At 49.5% G+C, this 18,551-nt stretch overlaps 2 protein-coding genes across 3 annotated transcripts in view; one reads left to right on the top strand and one right to left on the bottom strand.

Moving 5' to 3' along the window:
- rer1 (retention in endoplasmic reticulum sorting receptor 1) overlaps positions 1–7,749 on the top strand; it is a 39,032-nt gene extending 31,283 nt beyond the window's left edge. For both annotated transcript variants that reach the window (XM_070860448.1, XM_070860449.1), the window contains exons 6-7: positions 2,329–2,464; positions 3,480–7,749. In XM_070860448.1, coding sequence (XP_070716549.1) covers positions 2,329–2,464; positions 3,480–3,569 — 226 coding nt within the window. In that variant the 3' untranslated portion in view covers positions 3,570–7,749. The remainder of the gene's footprint in view (positions 1–2,328; positions 2,465–3,479) is intronic.
- On the bottom strand, positions 7,450–17,352 carry pex10 (peroxisomal biogenesis factor 10). The gene is made up of 7 exons (XM_070860447.1): positions 17,242–17,352; positions 14,527–14,646; positions 12,984–13,064; positions 11,291–11,688; positions 10,733–10,908; positions 9,615–9,747; positions 7,450–9,042 (listed from the first exon to the last, which is right to left on the bottom strand). The coding sequence occupies exons 2-7, from the start codon at positions 14,636–14,638 to the stop codon at positions 8,974–8,976; spliced, it is 969 nt and encodes a 322-aa protein (XP_070716548.1). The 5' UTR covers positions 14,639–14,646; positions 17,242–17,352; the 3' UTR covers positions 7,450–8,973.
- Between the last annotated feature and the right edge of the window lie 1,199 nt (positions 17,353–18,551).

The raw sequence follows: 18,551 nt of genomic DNA, 5'->3' as shown, positions 1-18,551 counted from the left end.
GGCAGGGTGGCGGAGGAGAGCGGGCACCTGGATGTTCAAATCTGTTGCAAAGCACCAACGATCTTGCTGTTCCTACTTTTATATGTTTTTGATATTGTTCACCAGAAATTCCATCTCTGAACCCTAAAGATTAATTGTAAAGAATGATTAGCTAATAATTGCCATAATGAATGATGATCTTGCAGTATCTGTTATGTAATTCTGCGTGTCTCTCAAACAAAAATTGCAGGCGTCAGTGGGAAGGAGAGAAAATGCCAAAAGTAATGAAACGAACAACTGGATTTTGGTGAAGGATGTGGAGGTCAGCTGAACTCAGTCCTTCCAAATTACCAGCGCACTGTTGCATAATGTTAATTGTGGCCTTTTGAGAATCAAAACACAAAAACGGCCATCAGCCAAACTATAATTTTCTCTTATGGTTTCCAAAAAAACCCACTTGCAAATCTTTTTGGAAACAACCTTCTTTCAGAGGCCCTGCTGATGGACATAAGAAATAGGAGCAGGAGCAGGCCATACGGCCCCTCGACCCTGCTCCGCCATTCAATAAGATTATGGATGATTTTAAGATCTTGACTCCATTTTCCTGCACTATCCCCATATCCCGAATTCCTCTGGAGTCCAAAAATCTCTCAACCTTGAATATATTCAGAGACTCAGCATCCACAGCCCTTTGGGGCAGAGAATTCCAAAAATTCACAACCCTCTGAGTGAAGAAATTCCTCCTCATCTCTGTCTTAAAAGGTTGGCCCCTTATCCTGAGACTGTGCCCCTTGGTTCTAGACTCTCCAGCCAGGGGGAAAAAAAACTCAGCATCTACCATGTCATTCTGCCTCAGAATCTTGTATGTATAGAAACATAGAAAATAGGTGCAGGAGCAGGCCATTCGGCCCTTCGAGCTTGCACCACCATTCAATAAGATCATGGCTGATCAATGAGATCACCTCTCATTCTTCTAAACTCCAGAGAATATTGGCCCAATCTACTCGGGACCCTTTCAAGGAAGAAAATGTTCAATTTATAAAGTATCTTATCACATCTCTCAAACATCTCCTGAACTTTTCAACCAATTCATTACTTTTAAGCGCAGTGACTGTTATGTAAGCAAAGATGGCAGCTATTTTGTGCACAGCAATATTCCACAAAGAGCAGTGAGACAAATGATCAGTTAAATCTATTTTCTGGTGGTGTTGCCTGAGAGGAAGCAGGGCGGCCGAGTGGTTAAGGTGTTGGACTTAAGATTCAATGGACGTGTGGGCTCAAACCCCACTCCTGGTAAATGCTCACGCAATGAGGTTGAAAATGAGACTTAAAGCTTGTTTATTTTGCCTGAATGGATGGCAGAGGCAGAACCCCTCATTGCATTTAAAAAGTACTTGGATATGTACTTGAAGTGCCGTAACCTGAGAGCTGGAAAGTGGGATTGGGCTGGGTTGCTCTTTTTTTTTTGTCCGGTATGGCGGCCCCTTGTACTGTAAATTTCTGATTCTATGAATGTTGTGCCAGGACACCGGGAGTTGTCCTTGCTCTTCTTGAAATGGTACCATGGGATTTAATGTCTCCTTGAACTACCACAGCAGTCAGATGGGGGCATTAGTCTTATCCAAAGGATGGAACCTTCAACAATGCAGCATTCCCTCTGTACTGCATTGGAGCGTGGCACTAGATTGTACTATCTAGAAGTGGCGATTTGGTGACAACAAGCTTGGCTTTTAAAAGACTGTAGAATTGTCGGAGGAAAGGAAGACTGAGGAAGGTGAGGAGTTTTGAGGTGGTGGGGGGGGGAAAAAGGAGTTGGAGTTTGGGCGATGAGCATCTTGAATTTACTGTCCACTTGCTGAGGACTGGACACTGACTGTGACTGTGCCAGCTGTCCTCAGTTGGGATTCCTATCAGCAGCTTTAATAATGTGATGAAAGCAGAAAGTAGCTGAGTCATACTGACCAGAAGATCTCTGGTTCGATTCTCAGCGCGTGCTGAGTGAGCTGATCTCGGCTGAGGTGGTAGTATGGGCACTGCAAATGGCCCCAGTGTTCCTTGGCCAGGGAGGAGAAAATCAGCCAAGGCCCCTGTTTGTGATCACTTTCCAGTGAGCCCTGCACAGGTTTGGCCATTGGGGGAAAGAGTAGAATTGTATGTGGCTGTGATTCCTCCTGCAGTCAAATAGCTTGCTGATAGTTGCTGTCTAGGCTCACACACCATTTTGGAGGGTGGCTGGTGTATGTGAATCTGTATCAGACCACGAGTCAGCATGTTCAGAGGATGAAGAGGGGACAAAATTGCCAAATAAACATGCTAACTGACTTGTTTTTTTGTGTATGTTTGTTTCAGGCACTCTGCTACGAAAGGAATAATAGTAGCCATGGTTTGCACATTCTTCGATGCCTTCAATGTGCCCGTTTTCTGGCCGATCTTGGTCATGTACTTCATTATGCTCTTCTGCATTACCATGAAGAGGCAGATTAAGGTAAATCCAATGGATTGTGTGACATGCTGCATTAAAGACAGAATGTAGACTTAAAGTGCCAACCCAACAGCACTTTTGCCACTTCTGGCACTTTTCACGGAGTGAAACCTGTATTTCAGGAGGGTCTGAGTGCCTCTGATGGTAGGACATCACATTGCTTATACTGCAGGGTTGGTTCTGATTGGAGTCTTGCTGCTCCATTCTGTAATATAGAGGGGCCGCACTATTAACTGTGCATGGGCACTGCGGGCGGGAGAAATCCCAAACTGCAGCTTTATCGCACAAGACACGGCGTCTTGTAAAATACCTGAGGACCTCAACAGACTTGTTCTTGGAGCATTGTGCCTAAAACCCAATGATCTTTCTGTGCTTTATATTCTATTTATGCATTAGAGGTTTTGCGGGGTACAAGGAATTAGGATAGTCTTATCACTTCAAGAGACTGGCTTCACATCCACCCCCACCTGATGGGATGATGATCCCCCAACTCTGCAGGGTGTGCCGGTCCCAAGGGAAATGAGTTTGGGTGTTTCCAAGTAGGTGCGAGTCGACAACACAACCGCCTACAATTCAGCACAAATGGGCCCTTGTGACGTTGGCTTGTTGGGTCAGTCGAGGGAGCTCCACTGAGTCACACAAGCCCGAAGGCCACTGGTCGGAGCCTTGGTCTGTGCTGCGTTGGTTCAGCAGTCTGGGTCTCTGGGCCCTGGGATGGGGGAAATAGAAACTCAGCTCGGGATCCCACTCCTGTCCCCTATCCAATGTCCAATACTGGAAATGTGCGTGCGAGAGGACAGGCTTAGGCTTTGCTGTGATGCTGTTCAAAGTCAAATAGCCTACCAGTACCCATTGCCTTGGATCACACATTAAGAGCATGGACTGGACAGCACCGATACCCACATAACCGTACTCCCTGGGACGGGAGGATGGGAGCTATGTGGGTAATTGGCCTGTGAGATGCAGTACGTGGTTGGCCGGTATCATTTAGTAATTTGTCTTCTGCCCTTTTAAACAGCACATGGTCAAGTACAGATATCTACCGTTCACACATGGGAAAAGGACGTACAAGGGGAAGGAGGAATCTACAAAAGCATTTGCCAGTTAGAGAACGTGCTGCTTGGCACTCCTGGATTATCTTCTCCCCTTCCCCTTTACATGTAAACATTGGACAATAATCACAACAGTGACATGACTTTATTATTATCATGTTTGCTCCAGGCCTTTCTGAAGGGTACATTTTAGAAGGTGATTTAGTTTTGAGATTATTTGGCACAGAGACTTTGTCTTTATATGATATATATACAGACCTTTTTTTCCGACCATTTTGATTTAATTTATAGGCGACTTCATTTAAATTTCCCTTTAATTGTATTCCATATGCCAGTTGCTTCAAATGTACTTTCTCTTCTTTTGTCATTTGAAAAAAAAATTAAAATATCAAACCAGTTCCATACTTGGGTAAATAGATTTTTTACTATGACTCCCCAAGTTACTGAGGCTTTTGGCAAGGAACTGTTGCAGTATTAAGATACAACAATGTCAAGCAGTTGGCATTTATTAGTTGGGAAAGGGTGGCTCTTTACTTCATTTTCAGGGCTAATAAAATCTTGGAAGCTCAGTTTTCACATTGAGGCCTGGGTGGGAGGAGGGAATCGTGGGTTGTGATGGGAGGGTTTCGGAGAGTGAGAGAAAAGAGGGTTGTGAGAGCAGTGGAACTCAGGCTTGCGGTTCTGAAGCTAAAGTGCCCTCTTTTGAGGGCTGCGGAGCCAGGCAGCGTGATGGGGATCAGGCATCCCTCCCCTCCCCTCCCCTCCCATTTTAAAATCCCAGGATCAACTTTAAAAACATCGCCATCTAGTTGCTGAGTCTTGGCACTGCACTCTGAACTTACCAAGCTCGACACTAATTTAATAACTGGGGAGAAATCCAATTTTGATCATAAACTTTTATAGTATGAACTCGAGATTCTGAGCTTTGAACTTTGGATTGTAGCAAGGTACCGATAAGATTCCAGAATTTTAACAAGTCCATGCTTGGGAATTTGCTTTATTCTGCTTTGTTTTTAAACCGCTAAGGCTCATCTGTTTTCATGTATGCAAGGGGAAGGGAGGAGGCGTTAAGACATAACTGAGCTCTCTTATTGTACTCACCGAGGCAGCTGTGTTTACAGCGAGTAGCAAGGCCACCTTAAGGAAATGGGAGAGAGGGATGGATTTTATTGTAAAAGAAAATGCGAGTCAGAAGTACTCTGAGGAGATGCACGGGCAAAAGAGAGGGACGCTAGGAATGTCCCAAAACAGATCTGTTGACATTAAACCACTTCGATCACTCATCGGGGAATCTGACGGACTAAAAGTTATGAAGGGCACTAACTTGGGCCTCCACTTGGTGGAATAGGGTGTTTGTGTATTAAATTCAGGCGTGTAGTGAGTAGCTAGGATGATTTAAAATAAACATTTATCATATATAAGATAGCGGGATGGGTTATGGAGCAGCTAGGAGACTTGTGTAGTTCTGTGATTGGATTATGCTGTGGGAATGGGTGAATGTCGGATGCGATACTCCTGGTCAAATAGCTGGCTGAGACTTGCACATGAAGCCTGGCTACTTGGGCGAGGCACTGGAGGACTGAGACCCCAATTCTCAGCACGTCTCGACACCTTCGGGAAAGGAGTCGAGAGGAAAAACTATATTGTCCCATGGTTTTGAGCACTCCAGCCCAATATTACATTATGACCTTCACACAGGTGGGTTAACCTGTTCCCTGGTACGATGATCTCCTGATTTATACCTTTGCTGAACTAATTAGAAATGCCTTTTTGGGGGGGAGGGGGGTTGTTGGGTGCATGCTCTTCTCTCTCCCAATTTAAATATTTCATTTCTATGGCAAATTTAACCTCACAACTCGAGAGTATTGCAGACTTTGGGTGTAGGCTAATCACCATTTCAATTAAAATCAGCTATTAAAAGAACAATCCAGCACACACATGCTAGCCTATGCCCTTTGGGAAGTGTCCCATTGTCTGTGTGAACTGTATTTAAAAACTTGCATGTTGAGATTTACTTTCCCTGTGATACACGTCTGTCTGTTTAACCCAACTTATTTAAGATTGAGTGACTTCCCAATCCAGATTTTATTTACCATATTTGATGGAAGGTACAGTATGTTGCACCTGACTTTATGATGCACCTATCCAATGGGTTTACTAATAGGAGGGTTGTGGGAGCATAGATAATCCTGTACAATGCAATGTGTTCACGGTGCTCCCAGAGAGGTTGGAAAGTTATTCTAACTCCTGGCTTCGTATCACTTAAGATGACGTCAAATCTCTCCAGTCTGCACGGAATTTGTTTTATTTTTTAAGCTACGTGTTTCATTCCTTTTTTGGATCTCAAGTGATTTCAAGCTAGAGGGAGATTTAAATCGCCACAGTTAAGTTTTTCTTTGTCTCCCTCTCCCAGCCCCAATCAGGCCTGGGCCAGTCCAGATATCATGGGACTGAACCCACATCCTGGGATCTGGTGCTGTAACTTGGGAGTGGGCAAGTGCGGGATACTAGAATTGCCCCATTAACACTGGGCTTGCTCAGCAGGGCAGTCCACAATGAACTTGCATTGTTGTTTGGCTTGGGGGTGCACTTACTATATATAGATATATTTTTAAACTTTAAATTGCAGCAGGAATGCACCTGATAAGGAGTGTGATGTGCAGGAACCGATGCAATTGCAGTGGGTGTCAATTCAGTGCTAAGATTGGTGCCAGGTTATACTGACTCTTGCTGGAGTAGTGTGACTGGTCCCACTGTTACCTTGACCCTTGGGGGGGGGGGGGGGGAATCTGCTTTACTCTGTCACAAAATCAAAATACTGCGGATGCTGGAATCTGAAATAAAAACACAATTCTGGAAATCTCAGCGGGTTTTACTCTTGTCACAGGTTCAGGTTACGGGACGGGTGGGAGAGAATCAGCCAGGGCTCCTGATCACAGTCAAACGATCCCTGCTAAAAGGTGCATATTTGAGGATATTTCAGGATCAGACTCAGCCGTTATATCCTACTTCCACTATCCCCACAGGGCAATACAGAGTTGGTCTAGACCGGTACATGAACAATTACCACTGGGTGAAGGGCAGCTTGCACAACTGTACCCCAACATGAATCAGCATGTCAGGAACTAAAGATAGAGAACTGGAGGGGACAAAACAGAAATGGGTGCAAATGAATTGTGAGAAAATGGAAGCCCTGCCACGCTGCTGTGCTCGTGTCGTGAACCTGTGTGTGTGTGTTTGAGCTGCGCCACACCAGCAGTTGTTTAACGTGTCGCACATTTATGGGGATCGCTTGCCATTGACTGCACTTGTTCTTGAACAAACTTTCCACCTCCCAGAAGGGCACAGGGCAAGAGCAAGAGCAGCCTGCTAGTACGCAGCGTAAACGCAGCACTGCCAACAGGCAGGCCTGGAGACACCTTACAATCCACCTGTTCTCTCCCTCTGATGTCACGGTGAAGCAGCTCCAACAGCACTGTGCTTGTACAGAGATTTTATTTTTTTAAGTGGGTGATTAACCCTGGGTACTGGCTACCTGCTGCTCCATACTGTAGAAATGCCCAGAGTTCTGCTGTGCCACTCCTTGCATTTCCCTGAAGCACCTTGTACTGTGTCTGGAGGTAAAACTCCCAGCACCCCTTAATGGAACAAGTCCCACCTCCGTGAATGCAGAAAGGGGCCTTTTTTCTGAACAAGGGTTGTGTTGAACACTGGAACGGCGAGCTCACGGGGGTGAAGTACTGGTGGTTTCAGATCTGTTCACTGGTGGTGCAAGTAATTTAGAGCATCGTGCAGGAAGTGTATTGTGCAACATTAAAGTTGTTTAATTTTTAGCTTAAGTGGGATTTTGTTCCTGTAGTATTGTCCCAGTGTGATGTAGGTGAGGTTGATGCTTTAAACTAGACTAGAGGAAAGAAAGGAGCCCTTACGATGGTGCATTTGCACAATTTTTTTATGAAACCAAAATCGCCAGTCGTGCAAATGGGACAGTTGCTGCATTCGATCAAATATGGTACCATTGTTTCCATAATTCCATACATGTACAATTGTCTTTCAACTAAACACGTTTCTTGTGCTAGGTTTTAAGATCTCCTAATTCTACATCACAGATGTTATGTTACATTTATTTTACTTGTAATAAAAGGTGAACAAAATTAAATATTTGTAATGCTATTTCCTAAGCCCGCTTCCCTCTGGGAAAACAAAAATGAAACTTAAATAAAGTTACTGGCCTGACCATTGAACTGAAGTTATTTATTTGCATAGTTACTCGTTCTCCTAAAGACAAAGAAAATATGTTTGAAGCTTTTAAAATTCCCCATGTCTCTCCTCTCTCTCCCTACCTGGTGTGATACTCTATCACAGATCAGGCAGGTCCCAGGGGTGGGCTGAGAGCCTGGGCACCGGTCCACGGGGGAAGAAGCGAGAAAGATGGGCCAGTACTCCTGCTCCTGAATGTTTGCTCATCAGCAACTCTCTGGCAGAAAGAGGGCGAGGACAGCACCCCGCTCATCTGTGAGGTCCTCCACCATTGAATAATGCTGCTGCCGCCGCCACCACCCACACAGCACGCCTCTTCTTCGCGCCTATCAAAGAGCTGCAGGAGCCAATGGCACTGAACCACAGCAATAACTTCCTTGGGGAAGAAATGGGGAAATCGGAGCAAAGTGAAATGTATCGTGCTTAGCAAATCATTTCCTCCGTAATGCTCAGGCTTAAAGATGAACTTTAAGTCAGCCATGGCTCAGTCAGAAGGTTGTGGGTTCAGGTCCCACTCCAGAAACTTGAGCACAAAAATATAAGCTAACCTTCCAGTGCAGTACTGAGGCGGTGCTGCACTTTGAGGTGCCGTGTTTTGGATGAGAAACCAAAGCACGGTCTGCTCCTGCAGGTACATGCTCCCATAAAACCCAGGGCACTATTTTGAAGAGGAGCAGGGGAGTTAGCCCTGGTGTACTAACCAAAATTTCTCTCAATCAACATCACAAACAGATTATGTGTCATTTATCACATTGCAGTTTGTGGGAGCTCGTTGTGTGCAAATTGGCTGCCGTGCTTCATAAATGACTACACTTCAAAAAGTACTTCATTGTACTCCTGTAAAGCACTTTGGGACATCCGGTGGTCATGAAAAGAGCTAAATGTAAGTCTTCAAACAACACTCGGCTTCTTGCGATGTGGCGTTGAGAGCATCAGTTATTGGGCCTGTTTGTCCAAGTGCAGTTTACTGTCTTAACACACGTCCCTAGAGCGGGCACACTACTGCCCCAATTGTCTTGCCATCGTGGTGAGGAGGACCAGTGCTGCTCAAATGGAAGTGCTGTCGGGTGATTTCCATCCAGTCTCCTCTTTCCTACTTCACGTTGCAACAGTGACTACACTTCAAGTACTTCATTTGCTGTAAAACACTTTGTGACGTCCCGAGGTTGTGAGGCTGTATTAAATGCAAGTTATTTCATCCTAAACGTAATGACGCAAGTAGATGAGGCGATGGGGCTGGAACGTCTCCCGGCAAAGCGGACACTCTGCCTGAAAATGAAATTTTAAAAATATTAACATCGGTCCCACAGAAATAAAAAAAATCAATGTTGACACAGTGCCAGCTCAAAGATCTTCATATAATTGTATGTTGCTTCAAGTAGAGTGGCGCATGTAGATGAGGCAGACAGTGAATCAGATTGCCACCCCTTATTTTAAAAAGGAACACTGTTAAAAACGTGGTCAGGAGGTATCCCTGCTACAAATCAAGACACAAAGCTGCTTGCTCCTTTCAATCACCCCTCCCAGTGTCCACTCCAGTCCTACAGCCCTCAGATCTCTGTGCTCCTCTAATTCTGTTCTCTTGCACATCTCCCATGTTAATCGCGATCCTGCCTAGAATTGACTAGGCCCCAAGCTCTAGAATTCCTCCCCTCTCCGCCTCCTTTGAGACGCTCCTTAAAACCTACCTCTTTGATCAAGCTTTTGGTCACCTACCCTCATATCTCCTGATGTGACTCGGTGTCAAATCTTGTTTGAAAACACTCCCTTGAAGCATCTCAGGACGCTTTATCTCGTTAAAAGGCGCTATATAAAACGCAAGTTGTTTGTTGTTGTCTCACCTTTGTGTTGCACCATTCGGTGATGCACTCCCAGCAGAAGAGATGGCCGCACGGAGTGGCCGTTGAGTGCCTACGCTCTTCTAAACACAGTATACACCTGGAGCTGCGGACTGAAAGGTCCCGAGAGGGATTTCTGTGTGCGAGGGAAAAACAATGCTTCCATCAGTTGTCAACCGGTTTCTGTTCATAACATTTTTATTCCTGTATTTAAAATCTTACTTGTGCACCCACTTCCTGCCAACTTGTTCCATTATAAAATGTCCACATTTATAAATGGTAATTTCCGATGTAAACTTGCCACACTAATTGCGCCCTCCCACCAGCTGTGGCGCTGTTGCATGTTGAAAATATGAATTGACCTTGAAAAATAAGGACACAATGTCTGATTTCAAAATGAGAACTGAATTACATGTGCTCCTACCCCACAGTGAACTTCTCTCCTTCTGACCTTGGATGTTGAGACCAATTAGGCGTTAGCCGTGACTCAGTGGGTCGCACTCCCCTCGGTGTCAGAAGATCCGAGTCTTCAAGACCCACGCCCGAGACTGGATTACATAATCTAAGCTGACACTCCAAGTGCATGAATGAGGGAGTGCTTCACTGTTGGAGATGCTGCCTTTCGGATGAGATGCTAAACAGAGGCCCTGTCTGCTCTCTCTCGTAGTTGTAAAAGATCCCTTTGCACTACTTCAAAGAAAATCAGGGGAGTTTTCTCTCTTGCTCTGGTCAATATTTATCCCACAACCAACACCTAAAAACAGATTATCTGGTCATTTCACTCTTTCAGTTGTGGGACATTGCTGTGTCAAGTGGACTGTCGCGTTCCCATTGGCTGTAAAGTGCTTTGGGATGCCCCGATGTTATTAAAGGCGCTATATAAATGGAAGTATTTCTTTTAATTGTAGCGTCCCCACGGAGATTAGGAATTAAACATGGCTGCTCTTGGCGGTAAGACTCAGTACCATACTGAGCCGATCATTTGAGCCAATATTAATTTTAATAAGTGAGGATATCTGCCACTTCTCGCCAATGGGCATACTTGCACTACTTGGAACAGAGGCCATTACTGAATGACGTTTAGTAATGATTGTGAAAAGCAGGGCGGATCTCGCCCGTACCTCGAGCACGGGAGGTTGCGGTGAAGTTTCCATTCTTGCCGGGCGCGCCGCTTCTGCCGATGGCTGTTGACCTGCATGGCGACCGTCAGGACCAGCTGCAGCAGGGAAACCCTCCCCAGCAACTCGTAACTCCTCCATGTTCCAGCTCCGTCACTGAACACACCTCGCACGCACAGCTACACAGCAGACAACCAGCAGGGGGCAACAGTCAGTAAACCGCAAAAGGTGCAGCATTGAGATCTACACGGAACGCACCACTCTCAAGTACTCAGAGGGCTGCCCTCTTTCCTCCGCCACACCCCGCCCCCCCCCGACAGTATACACAGGGGGGACTGCCCTCCCCTTACAGTATACACGGGGAGGGGGGGCTGCCATTCCCCTATAATATACACAGGGGCTGCCCTTATCCAACAATATACATGGGGGTTAATATACCCTATAATACACACAAGGTCACTTCTTGTCTACAATATGCAGTTGGCGTTACACATTATCACAATGGTGCAGCAGTGTACACGGATTATCTACTCTTCTCAATGGATTGGCACAAGGGCTTACGTAGGTGATGCGGGTGAGCCTCTTGGCGATGTGGTAGAAGGCAGAGTTGAGGTAGAAGATGGCCAGGTGCAGACGGTGGAGGAAAGAGACGGCTTGTCGCAGGATGTAGACAGTCTGCAGCAGCACTTTCCTCTGCTGCTCAGTCAGGGCCCCGAGCGCCCCCTGCAGCCAGTGGGCGATCCCCGGCCTTGCGGGCACCTGCCTGTGCTCCGGTGCCCGGGACCCCGCCATCTCGGCCTGCAGGTCCTGCTCCAGCCGGTTCAGCCCTCGGTCCAGCAGGTAAGGGACGCAGGCGTGAAGGACGATGAGGGCTGCTCGCCTGCCTGGGGAAGGCACCCGCTGCCCGCCGGGGCCCACCTGGATGATGTTGACGTACTCCTCGCCCAGCGTCTGGTAACCTGCGCAGTCGAAACATCACAGCGGTCAGTCGGAAACTCCCAATTACAACAACTTGCACTCGTATCGCGCCTTTAACATAGGGAAAGGTCCCAAGGCGCTTCATTGGAGCGTAGCCCAATTACACATCAAGAGTGTCGTGGCACTGTGCCACACAACAGGACAAAATAGGGTCACATCCCACCCATCCGTCATGATCTAACTGAATGGCGGAACAGGCTCGAGGGGCTGAATGGCCATCACCTGTCCCTATGCCCTTCCACCCCCCCCAGTGAATACACACACAGGGCGAGGAGGTCTACACCAGGCAGTGTTTGTGTTCCCCACCACCCTCCGCTCCCAAACCTCCAGAGCGTGTGAGTTAGTGCATGTCGGGGGCATCAGTAATACTTAATCAAAGGGTACAGTGAGTGATTGCCCCTACGGGTCTCTGCCAATAACATACTCTACAGCCGATTGCTGGGGGGCAGGTCCCACAGTTGTTGGTCGACTCCATTACTTCACCCGACTAACCATTCCTAATGCATGAGCCCAGACTGTGGGGGACTGTGATGGACATCGTAGCTAAGTTTGACCTCTCAGTGATCAGGAGCAGGAACTCTGGCTGAATTTCCCCCTTCCTAACCCAGGGGTGATGAGGGTCAATTGTAATGTCATTACCGCTGGCCTGGCTAAAATCAGCACAGATTGGGGATCAAACCTGGGATGTACCGAGTGCATATACCTTATTACAGTGTCTTCCGTGACAGTAATGGAAATGGCCTAACCTTCCTTTATGTGGCAATGACTCCAGCCAGCACTTGGTCCTAGCAGTGTGCCTAGAGACAAACAACCTGAACACCCTGGATTTGGGCACTGGCAGAGTCGAGGCCTATTCCAGCATTCACCCACAAACAGAGTTTGTCTGGAATTTCTTGGCTGGGCACAGCCAGAGGGTGGTGCGAAGGTCGATAGGATGGAGCAGTGCGCAGATGTCACATACACACGGTCCTTACGTGGGAGAATTGAGGAAAGGGGCAGGTTAATGGTTAGAGACAGGCATAGAGGCAGGGAGACAAAGTGGACACATACTGCCGGATGTTAGAGAGGCAGACGGACAAGGGACTCACAAGAGATGGACAGGCAGACACGCATAACAGACATAAGGACTTAAAAAAAAAAGAAGAGACATGGAGCAGACAGATCTGGTTAGCAGACAGGTTCATGTGATAAACAGAGACCCGTGTTACGAGCAGATACAACAGTGTAGCAGATGCTTAAGAATCAAAAGTGGTGCCCAGTAATAACTGAGCCTGACCTGCAAGGGTTGTTAGAGAAAAGTATGTCAGGTCCGCCAATAACTCGATCTCTTTCCTCCATTCCAGCCATCGCTTAGCACCTATATAAGAGGACACAGACAAATTAACTGCAAATCTGAACAGCTACAGTACATAGAGCAATGCACCACATAAATAATACATTGGATAACACAGAATTCAGAGCAGTGCGACGCAGTTCGGTTCTAGAGCAGTGTAATGCGGGTACAGGGTCTTGGGGCTCATGTAATTGGGGGTAATATATTAGCATGGATTGAGGATTGGTTAAGGGACAGAAAACCGAGAGTAGGAATAAACGAGTCATTGTGGGATGGCAGGCAGTAACTAGCCATAGCTATTCACAATCTATATTAATGACTTAGACAAGGGGACCAAGTGTATTATATCCTGACATTACGAAGCTAGGTGGGAAAGCAAACTGCGAGGAGGACGCAAAGAGGCTATAAAGGGATATAGTGATTGGGCAAGTAAGTGGCAGATAGCGTATAATGTAGCGAAGTGTGAAATTATCCACTTCTGTAAAAAGAATGGAAAAGCAGATTTTTTTTTTAAAAAAGGAGACACACTAGTCGTCAATGTTAATATTCAGAGGGATTTGGGTGTCCTTCTGTACAAATCGCAGAAAGTTAACATGCTGGTACAGCAAGCAGTTAGGAAGGCAAATGGTATGTTAGCCTTTATTGAAAGGGAGTACAAGGGTAAGGAATTATATAGAGCTTATGGCCTACACCTGCTCCTATTCTTTATGTTCTTGGGCTCTCGGGCCGTGTAACGCGGGCGCGGGCTCTCGGGCCTGTAATGGACTGGTTCTTCAAAAATGTGGTCATAACTCAGAATAAAGGGAGCTGGGAGAGTCTGTGATGTGGGAGAAGAGCTTGGACGGGATGGAGGGCGAGATTGTAAAAGGTGAGAAATAGGAACCTATTCCAGGGTCAAGGGGGGTGGGGACTAATCTAGCAACCCAGCAGGGAGGGGGAGGCAGGGAGCCATTTGTCGCAGCACCCATGGTCATTTTAAATGTAAAGGGTGTGAGGAGATATACATTGTTCCGAAAAACAAGACAAAGCACAAGTAGACCTGACATTGGGGCGTGGAAACGGACTGCACCCTCTCACCTTCCCAATAAACAAGGGGACTTAGAAAATAATAATCAGTGAAGGTATCTTCTCAAATAAGTTCCAACACAGGGTGTCCAAAGTACAGTCTATTCACTACAGCTGTACCCCACCCAGCCTGGCGATTCGGCCCAAAGTCCAAGTGACTCTTCGATTTCTCTTTACATTTCTCACTCGCTGGTTTGTTGTTTGACTTTCGTGAGTCCAGAGTGTTTGGAAAAGGGCTGTTGGTGGATGAATCTTAAATCTAGACACCGACATCTGAACACGGGATATATGGGAAGAGGGAATAAACTCTATATCTCCCGAGGCTCCATGTTACACAGACAAGCAGCTCAGATGCTGCCGCAATGTTGAAGTGGGTCGCGGGCACGCCCACCCCACCATGCACTGGTACTGGCGGTCTCACCGGCAAAGATCTGGAAGGCCTCGTTGGCGTAGCTCCGCAGTGAGCTCAGGTAGTACTCGTCCTTCTGGTTGGAGCGGATGAACTGAGGCTGGTTCACTGGCAGGACGGGCATCGCAGACCCTGGCCAAATGCACAAGAGTATTAAACAGTCGTACCCCCAGAGACCCCCAACCCAGGGTCACTGTACCCCCGAACCCCAAACCCAGAGACCCCCAAACCCAGGGTCACCGTACCCCCGACACCCCCAAACCCAGGGTCACTGTACCCCCGACCCCCAACCCAGGGTCACCGTACCCCCGAACCCAGGGTCACCGTACCCCCAACCCCCAACCCAGGGTCACCGTACCCCCGACCCCCAAACCCAGGATCACCGTACCGAGAGACCCCCAAACCCAGGGTCACCGTCCCCCCGACACCCCCAAACCCAGGGTCACCGCCCCCCCGACACCCCCAAACCCAGGGTCACCGTACCCCCGACACCCCCAAACCCAGGGTCACCGTACCCCCGACACCCCCAAACCCAGGGGCACCGTACCCCGAGGGTCACCGTACCCAGCAACCCCCAAACCCAGGGTCACCGTACCCCCGACACCCCCAAACCCAGGGTCACCGTACCCCCAGAGACCCCCAAACCCGGGGTCACTGTACCCCCAGAGACCCTCAAACCCGGGGTCACCGTACCCCCAGAGACCCCCAAACCCAGGGTCACCGTACCCCCGACACCCCCAAACCCAGGGGCACCGTACCCCGAGGGTCACCGTACCCAGCAACCCCCAAACCCAGGGTCACCGTACCCCCGACACCCCCAAACCCAGGGTCACCGTACCCCCAGAGACCCCCAAACCCGGGGTCACTGTACCCCCAGAGACCCTCAAGCCCGGGGTCACCGTACCCCCAGAGACCCCCAAACCCAGGGTCACCGTACCCCCAACACCCCCAGACCCAGGGTCCCCAGACCCCAGACACCCCCAAACCCAGGGTCCCCAGACCCCAGGGTCACCGTACCCCCGACCCCCAAACCCAGGATCACCGTACCCAGAGACCCCCAAACCCAGGGTCACCGTACCCCCGACACCCCCGAACCCAGGGTCACCGTATCCCCGACACCCCCGAACCCAGGGTCACCGTACCCCCGACACCCCCACACCCAGGGTCACCGTACCCCCGACACCCCCACACCCAGGGTCACCATACCCCCAACACCCCCAAACCCGGGGTCACCGTACCCCCAGGGTCACCGTACCCAGAGACCCCCAAACCCAGGGTCACCGTACCCCCGACACCCCCAAACCCAGGGTCACCGTACCCCCAGACCCGGGGTCACCGTACCCCCAGAGACCCCCAAACCCAGGAACACCGTACCCCCGACACCCCCAAACCCAGGGTCACCGTACCCCCAGACCCGGGGTCACAGCACCCCCAGAGACCCCCAAACCCGGGGTCACCGTACCCCCAGAGACCCCCAAACCCAGGATCACCCTACCCCCAGAGACCCCCAAACCCAGGGTCACCGTACCCCCAACACCCGCAGACCCAGGGTCCCCAGACCCCCGACACCCCCAAATCCAGGGTCCCCAGACCCCAGGGTCACCATACCCCCGACCCCCAAACCCAGGATCACCGTACCCAGAGACCCCCAAACCCAGGGTCACCATACCCCCAACACCCCCAAACCCGGGGTCACCGTACCCCCAGGGTCACCGTATCCCCGACACCACCAAACCCAGGGTCACCGTACCCCCAGACCCGGGGTCACCGTACCCCCAGAGACCCCCAAACCCGGGGTCACCGTACCCCCAGAGACCCCCAAACCCGGGGTCACCGTACCCCCAGAGACCCCCAAACCCAGGGTCACCGTACCCCCAGAGACCCCCAAACCCAGGGTCACCGTACCCCCAACACCCGCAGACCCAGGGTCCCCAGACCCCCGAATCCAGGGTCCCCAGACCCCAGGGTCACCATACCCCCGACCCCCAAACCCAGGATCACCGTACCCAGAGACCCCCAAACCCAGGGTCACCGTACCCCCAGAGACCCCCAAACCCAGGGTCACCGTACCCCCAACACCCGCAGACCCAGGGTCCCCAGACCCCCGACACCCCCAAATCCAGGGTCCCCAGACCCCAGGGTCACCATACCCCCGACCCCCAAACCCAGGATCACCGTACCCAGAGACCCCCAAACCCAGGGTCACCGTACCCCCGACACCCCCAAACCCAGATTCACCGTACCCCCGACACCCCCAAACCCAGGGTCACCGTACCCCCAGGGTCACCGTACCCAGAGACCCCCAAACCCAGGGTCACCGTACCCCCAGGGTCACCGTACCCAGAGACCCCCAAACCCAGGGTCACCGTACCCCCGACACCCCCAAACCCAGGGTCACCGTACCCCCAGACCCGGGGTCACCGTACCCCCAGAGACCCCCAAACCCGGGGTCACTGTACCCCCAGAGATCCCCAAACCCAGGGTCACTGTGGTGTGTGTGTGTGTATGTGTGGGGGGGTTGCAGGGAGCTGGCACAGTTGTGATGGGCCGAATGATTCACACTGCGGAATAATCCCCAGCGTCAGCAATAGGTTCAGGTGAAGAGGCGGGAGGCGCACAACACCCCCCTCCCCTCCCCTCCCAGTCATAAACTCCCCCGACCCCAGCAATAGCGTCTACCCCTGCTCCGGGCCCCTCTCCATCTGCACTCGCTGCCTGCCCCCTCACCCAGAGCCGGGGCCCGGCTCCCGATTGCCGGGCAACACTAGGCCGCTCCTGCGTTTCCCGGTCTCCCTGGTCCCGGTGCCGCCGCTGCGGAGGAGCTGCTCCTGGGCGCCGGGTGCAGCAGGGGAGGGAGGGCCCGGGCTCAGCTCGCAGACTCCAGCTCCCCCAACATCGCCCTCTGCCGCCCCGGTGCCGCAGCGCAGGGACCAATAAATAGCACACGGGACCAATCAATAAACCAGTACACAAACCAAGCAATAAATCCACAAATAATATCATACAAACCAAACACTGGTTTGCAAAATTCACAGAAAATAAGAGGGCAGAATTTAACAAGGAACTTTTGATGTGCAGTCACTGTTGTAGCCAAAAGGCGCACAGCAAGCACCCACAAACAGCAATGTGATAAATGAGCAGTTCATCTGTTTTTAGGTGTTGGTTGAGGAGTGAATAGTGGACAGGACATCGGAATAGTCCAAGGCCTTGCTCTGTCAAGCCCATGTGGTGGCTGGTGTGCAACGGTCACTCCACGTTAAAAGAATTCACGCACAGGCATCGTCCACCCTTCAAGATGTCGCTCGGGACCTGGAATGTCAGGTCCCTCATTGAAACATCTGTGAACTCATCTTTTTTGGTGTGGTAACGGGTCAAGAGGTGGACACCGGAGGAACTGGAGTGCATTGTCACCCCCGGCAACCAAATTTTTAATTTGATTTTATGTTTTAAAGTTTAATTTGTTTTAATTGCCAGTGTTTTTTAGTGTCCCTCTCCCCTTTTATAGGGGGCACTTGGAAAAAAAATGATTTTAGTGCCCAAAAAAAACAAAACAAACAAAAAAAAATACAAAAAAACCCACAAAAAAAGGGCCTTGAAAATGTTTGGTGTGTCCCCCAGATCGGGGGGCACGATTTAATGTTTAGGTTCCTCCCAAAAGAGTTGTGGCAACGGGTCAAGAGGTGGGCACTGGAGGGACTGGAGTGCATTGATCCCCCGGCAACCAAATTTTAATTTGATTTTATGTTTTAAAGTTTAATTTGTTTTAATTGCCGGGTTTTTAGTGTTCCCCTCCCCTTTTATAGGGGGCACTTGTAAAAATTTATGATTTTATTGCCCAAAAAAATCACTAAAAGAAACAACAAAAAAAGTCACAAAAAAACCAAAAAAAAAGGGCAGTTGAAAAATGTTTGGAGTGTCCCCCAGATTGGGCGGCATTTGACTTAATTGGTTAATTTTGTCTCCTATTAAAAGAGTTGTGGTAACCGATCATCCTCAACACGAGGGATTGCCTAATACTAAACTAATGGGATCTTCAA

Source organism: Pristiophorus japonicus, chromosome 18, assembly GCF_044704955.1.
Source record: "Pristiophorus japonicus isolate sPriJap1 chromosome 18, sPriJap1.hap1, whole genome shotgun sequence".
Lineage (NCBI taxonomy): Eukaryota > Metazoa > Chordata > Chondrichthyes > Pristiophoridae > Pristiophorus > Pristiophorus japonicus.
Note: the sequence above shows the minus strand (reverse complement) of the source record. Positions and strands in the feature narration are given on the sequence as shown.

Excerpts from the sequence above, each read along its gene's own strand:
- pex10 (XM_070860447.1), bottom strand. The coding sequence starts at position 14,638 with ATGCCCGTCCTGCCAGTGAACCAGCCTCAGTTCATCCGCTCCAACCAG. Across the intron at positions 13,065-14,526 it reads GGCCTTCCAGATCTTTGCCG|GTGCTAAGCGATGGCTGGAA; the intron begins GTGAGACCGCCA and ends CCTCTTATATAG. Across the intron at positions 10,909-11,290 it reads GGCTCACCCGCATCACCTAC|CTGTGCGTGCGAGGTGTGTT; the intron begins GTAAGCCCTTGT and ends TCTGCTGTGTAG.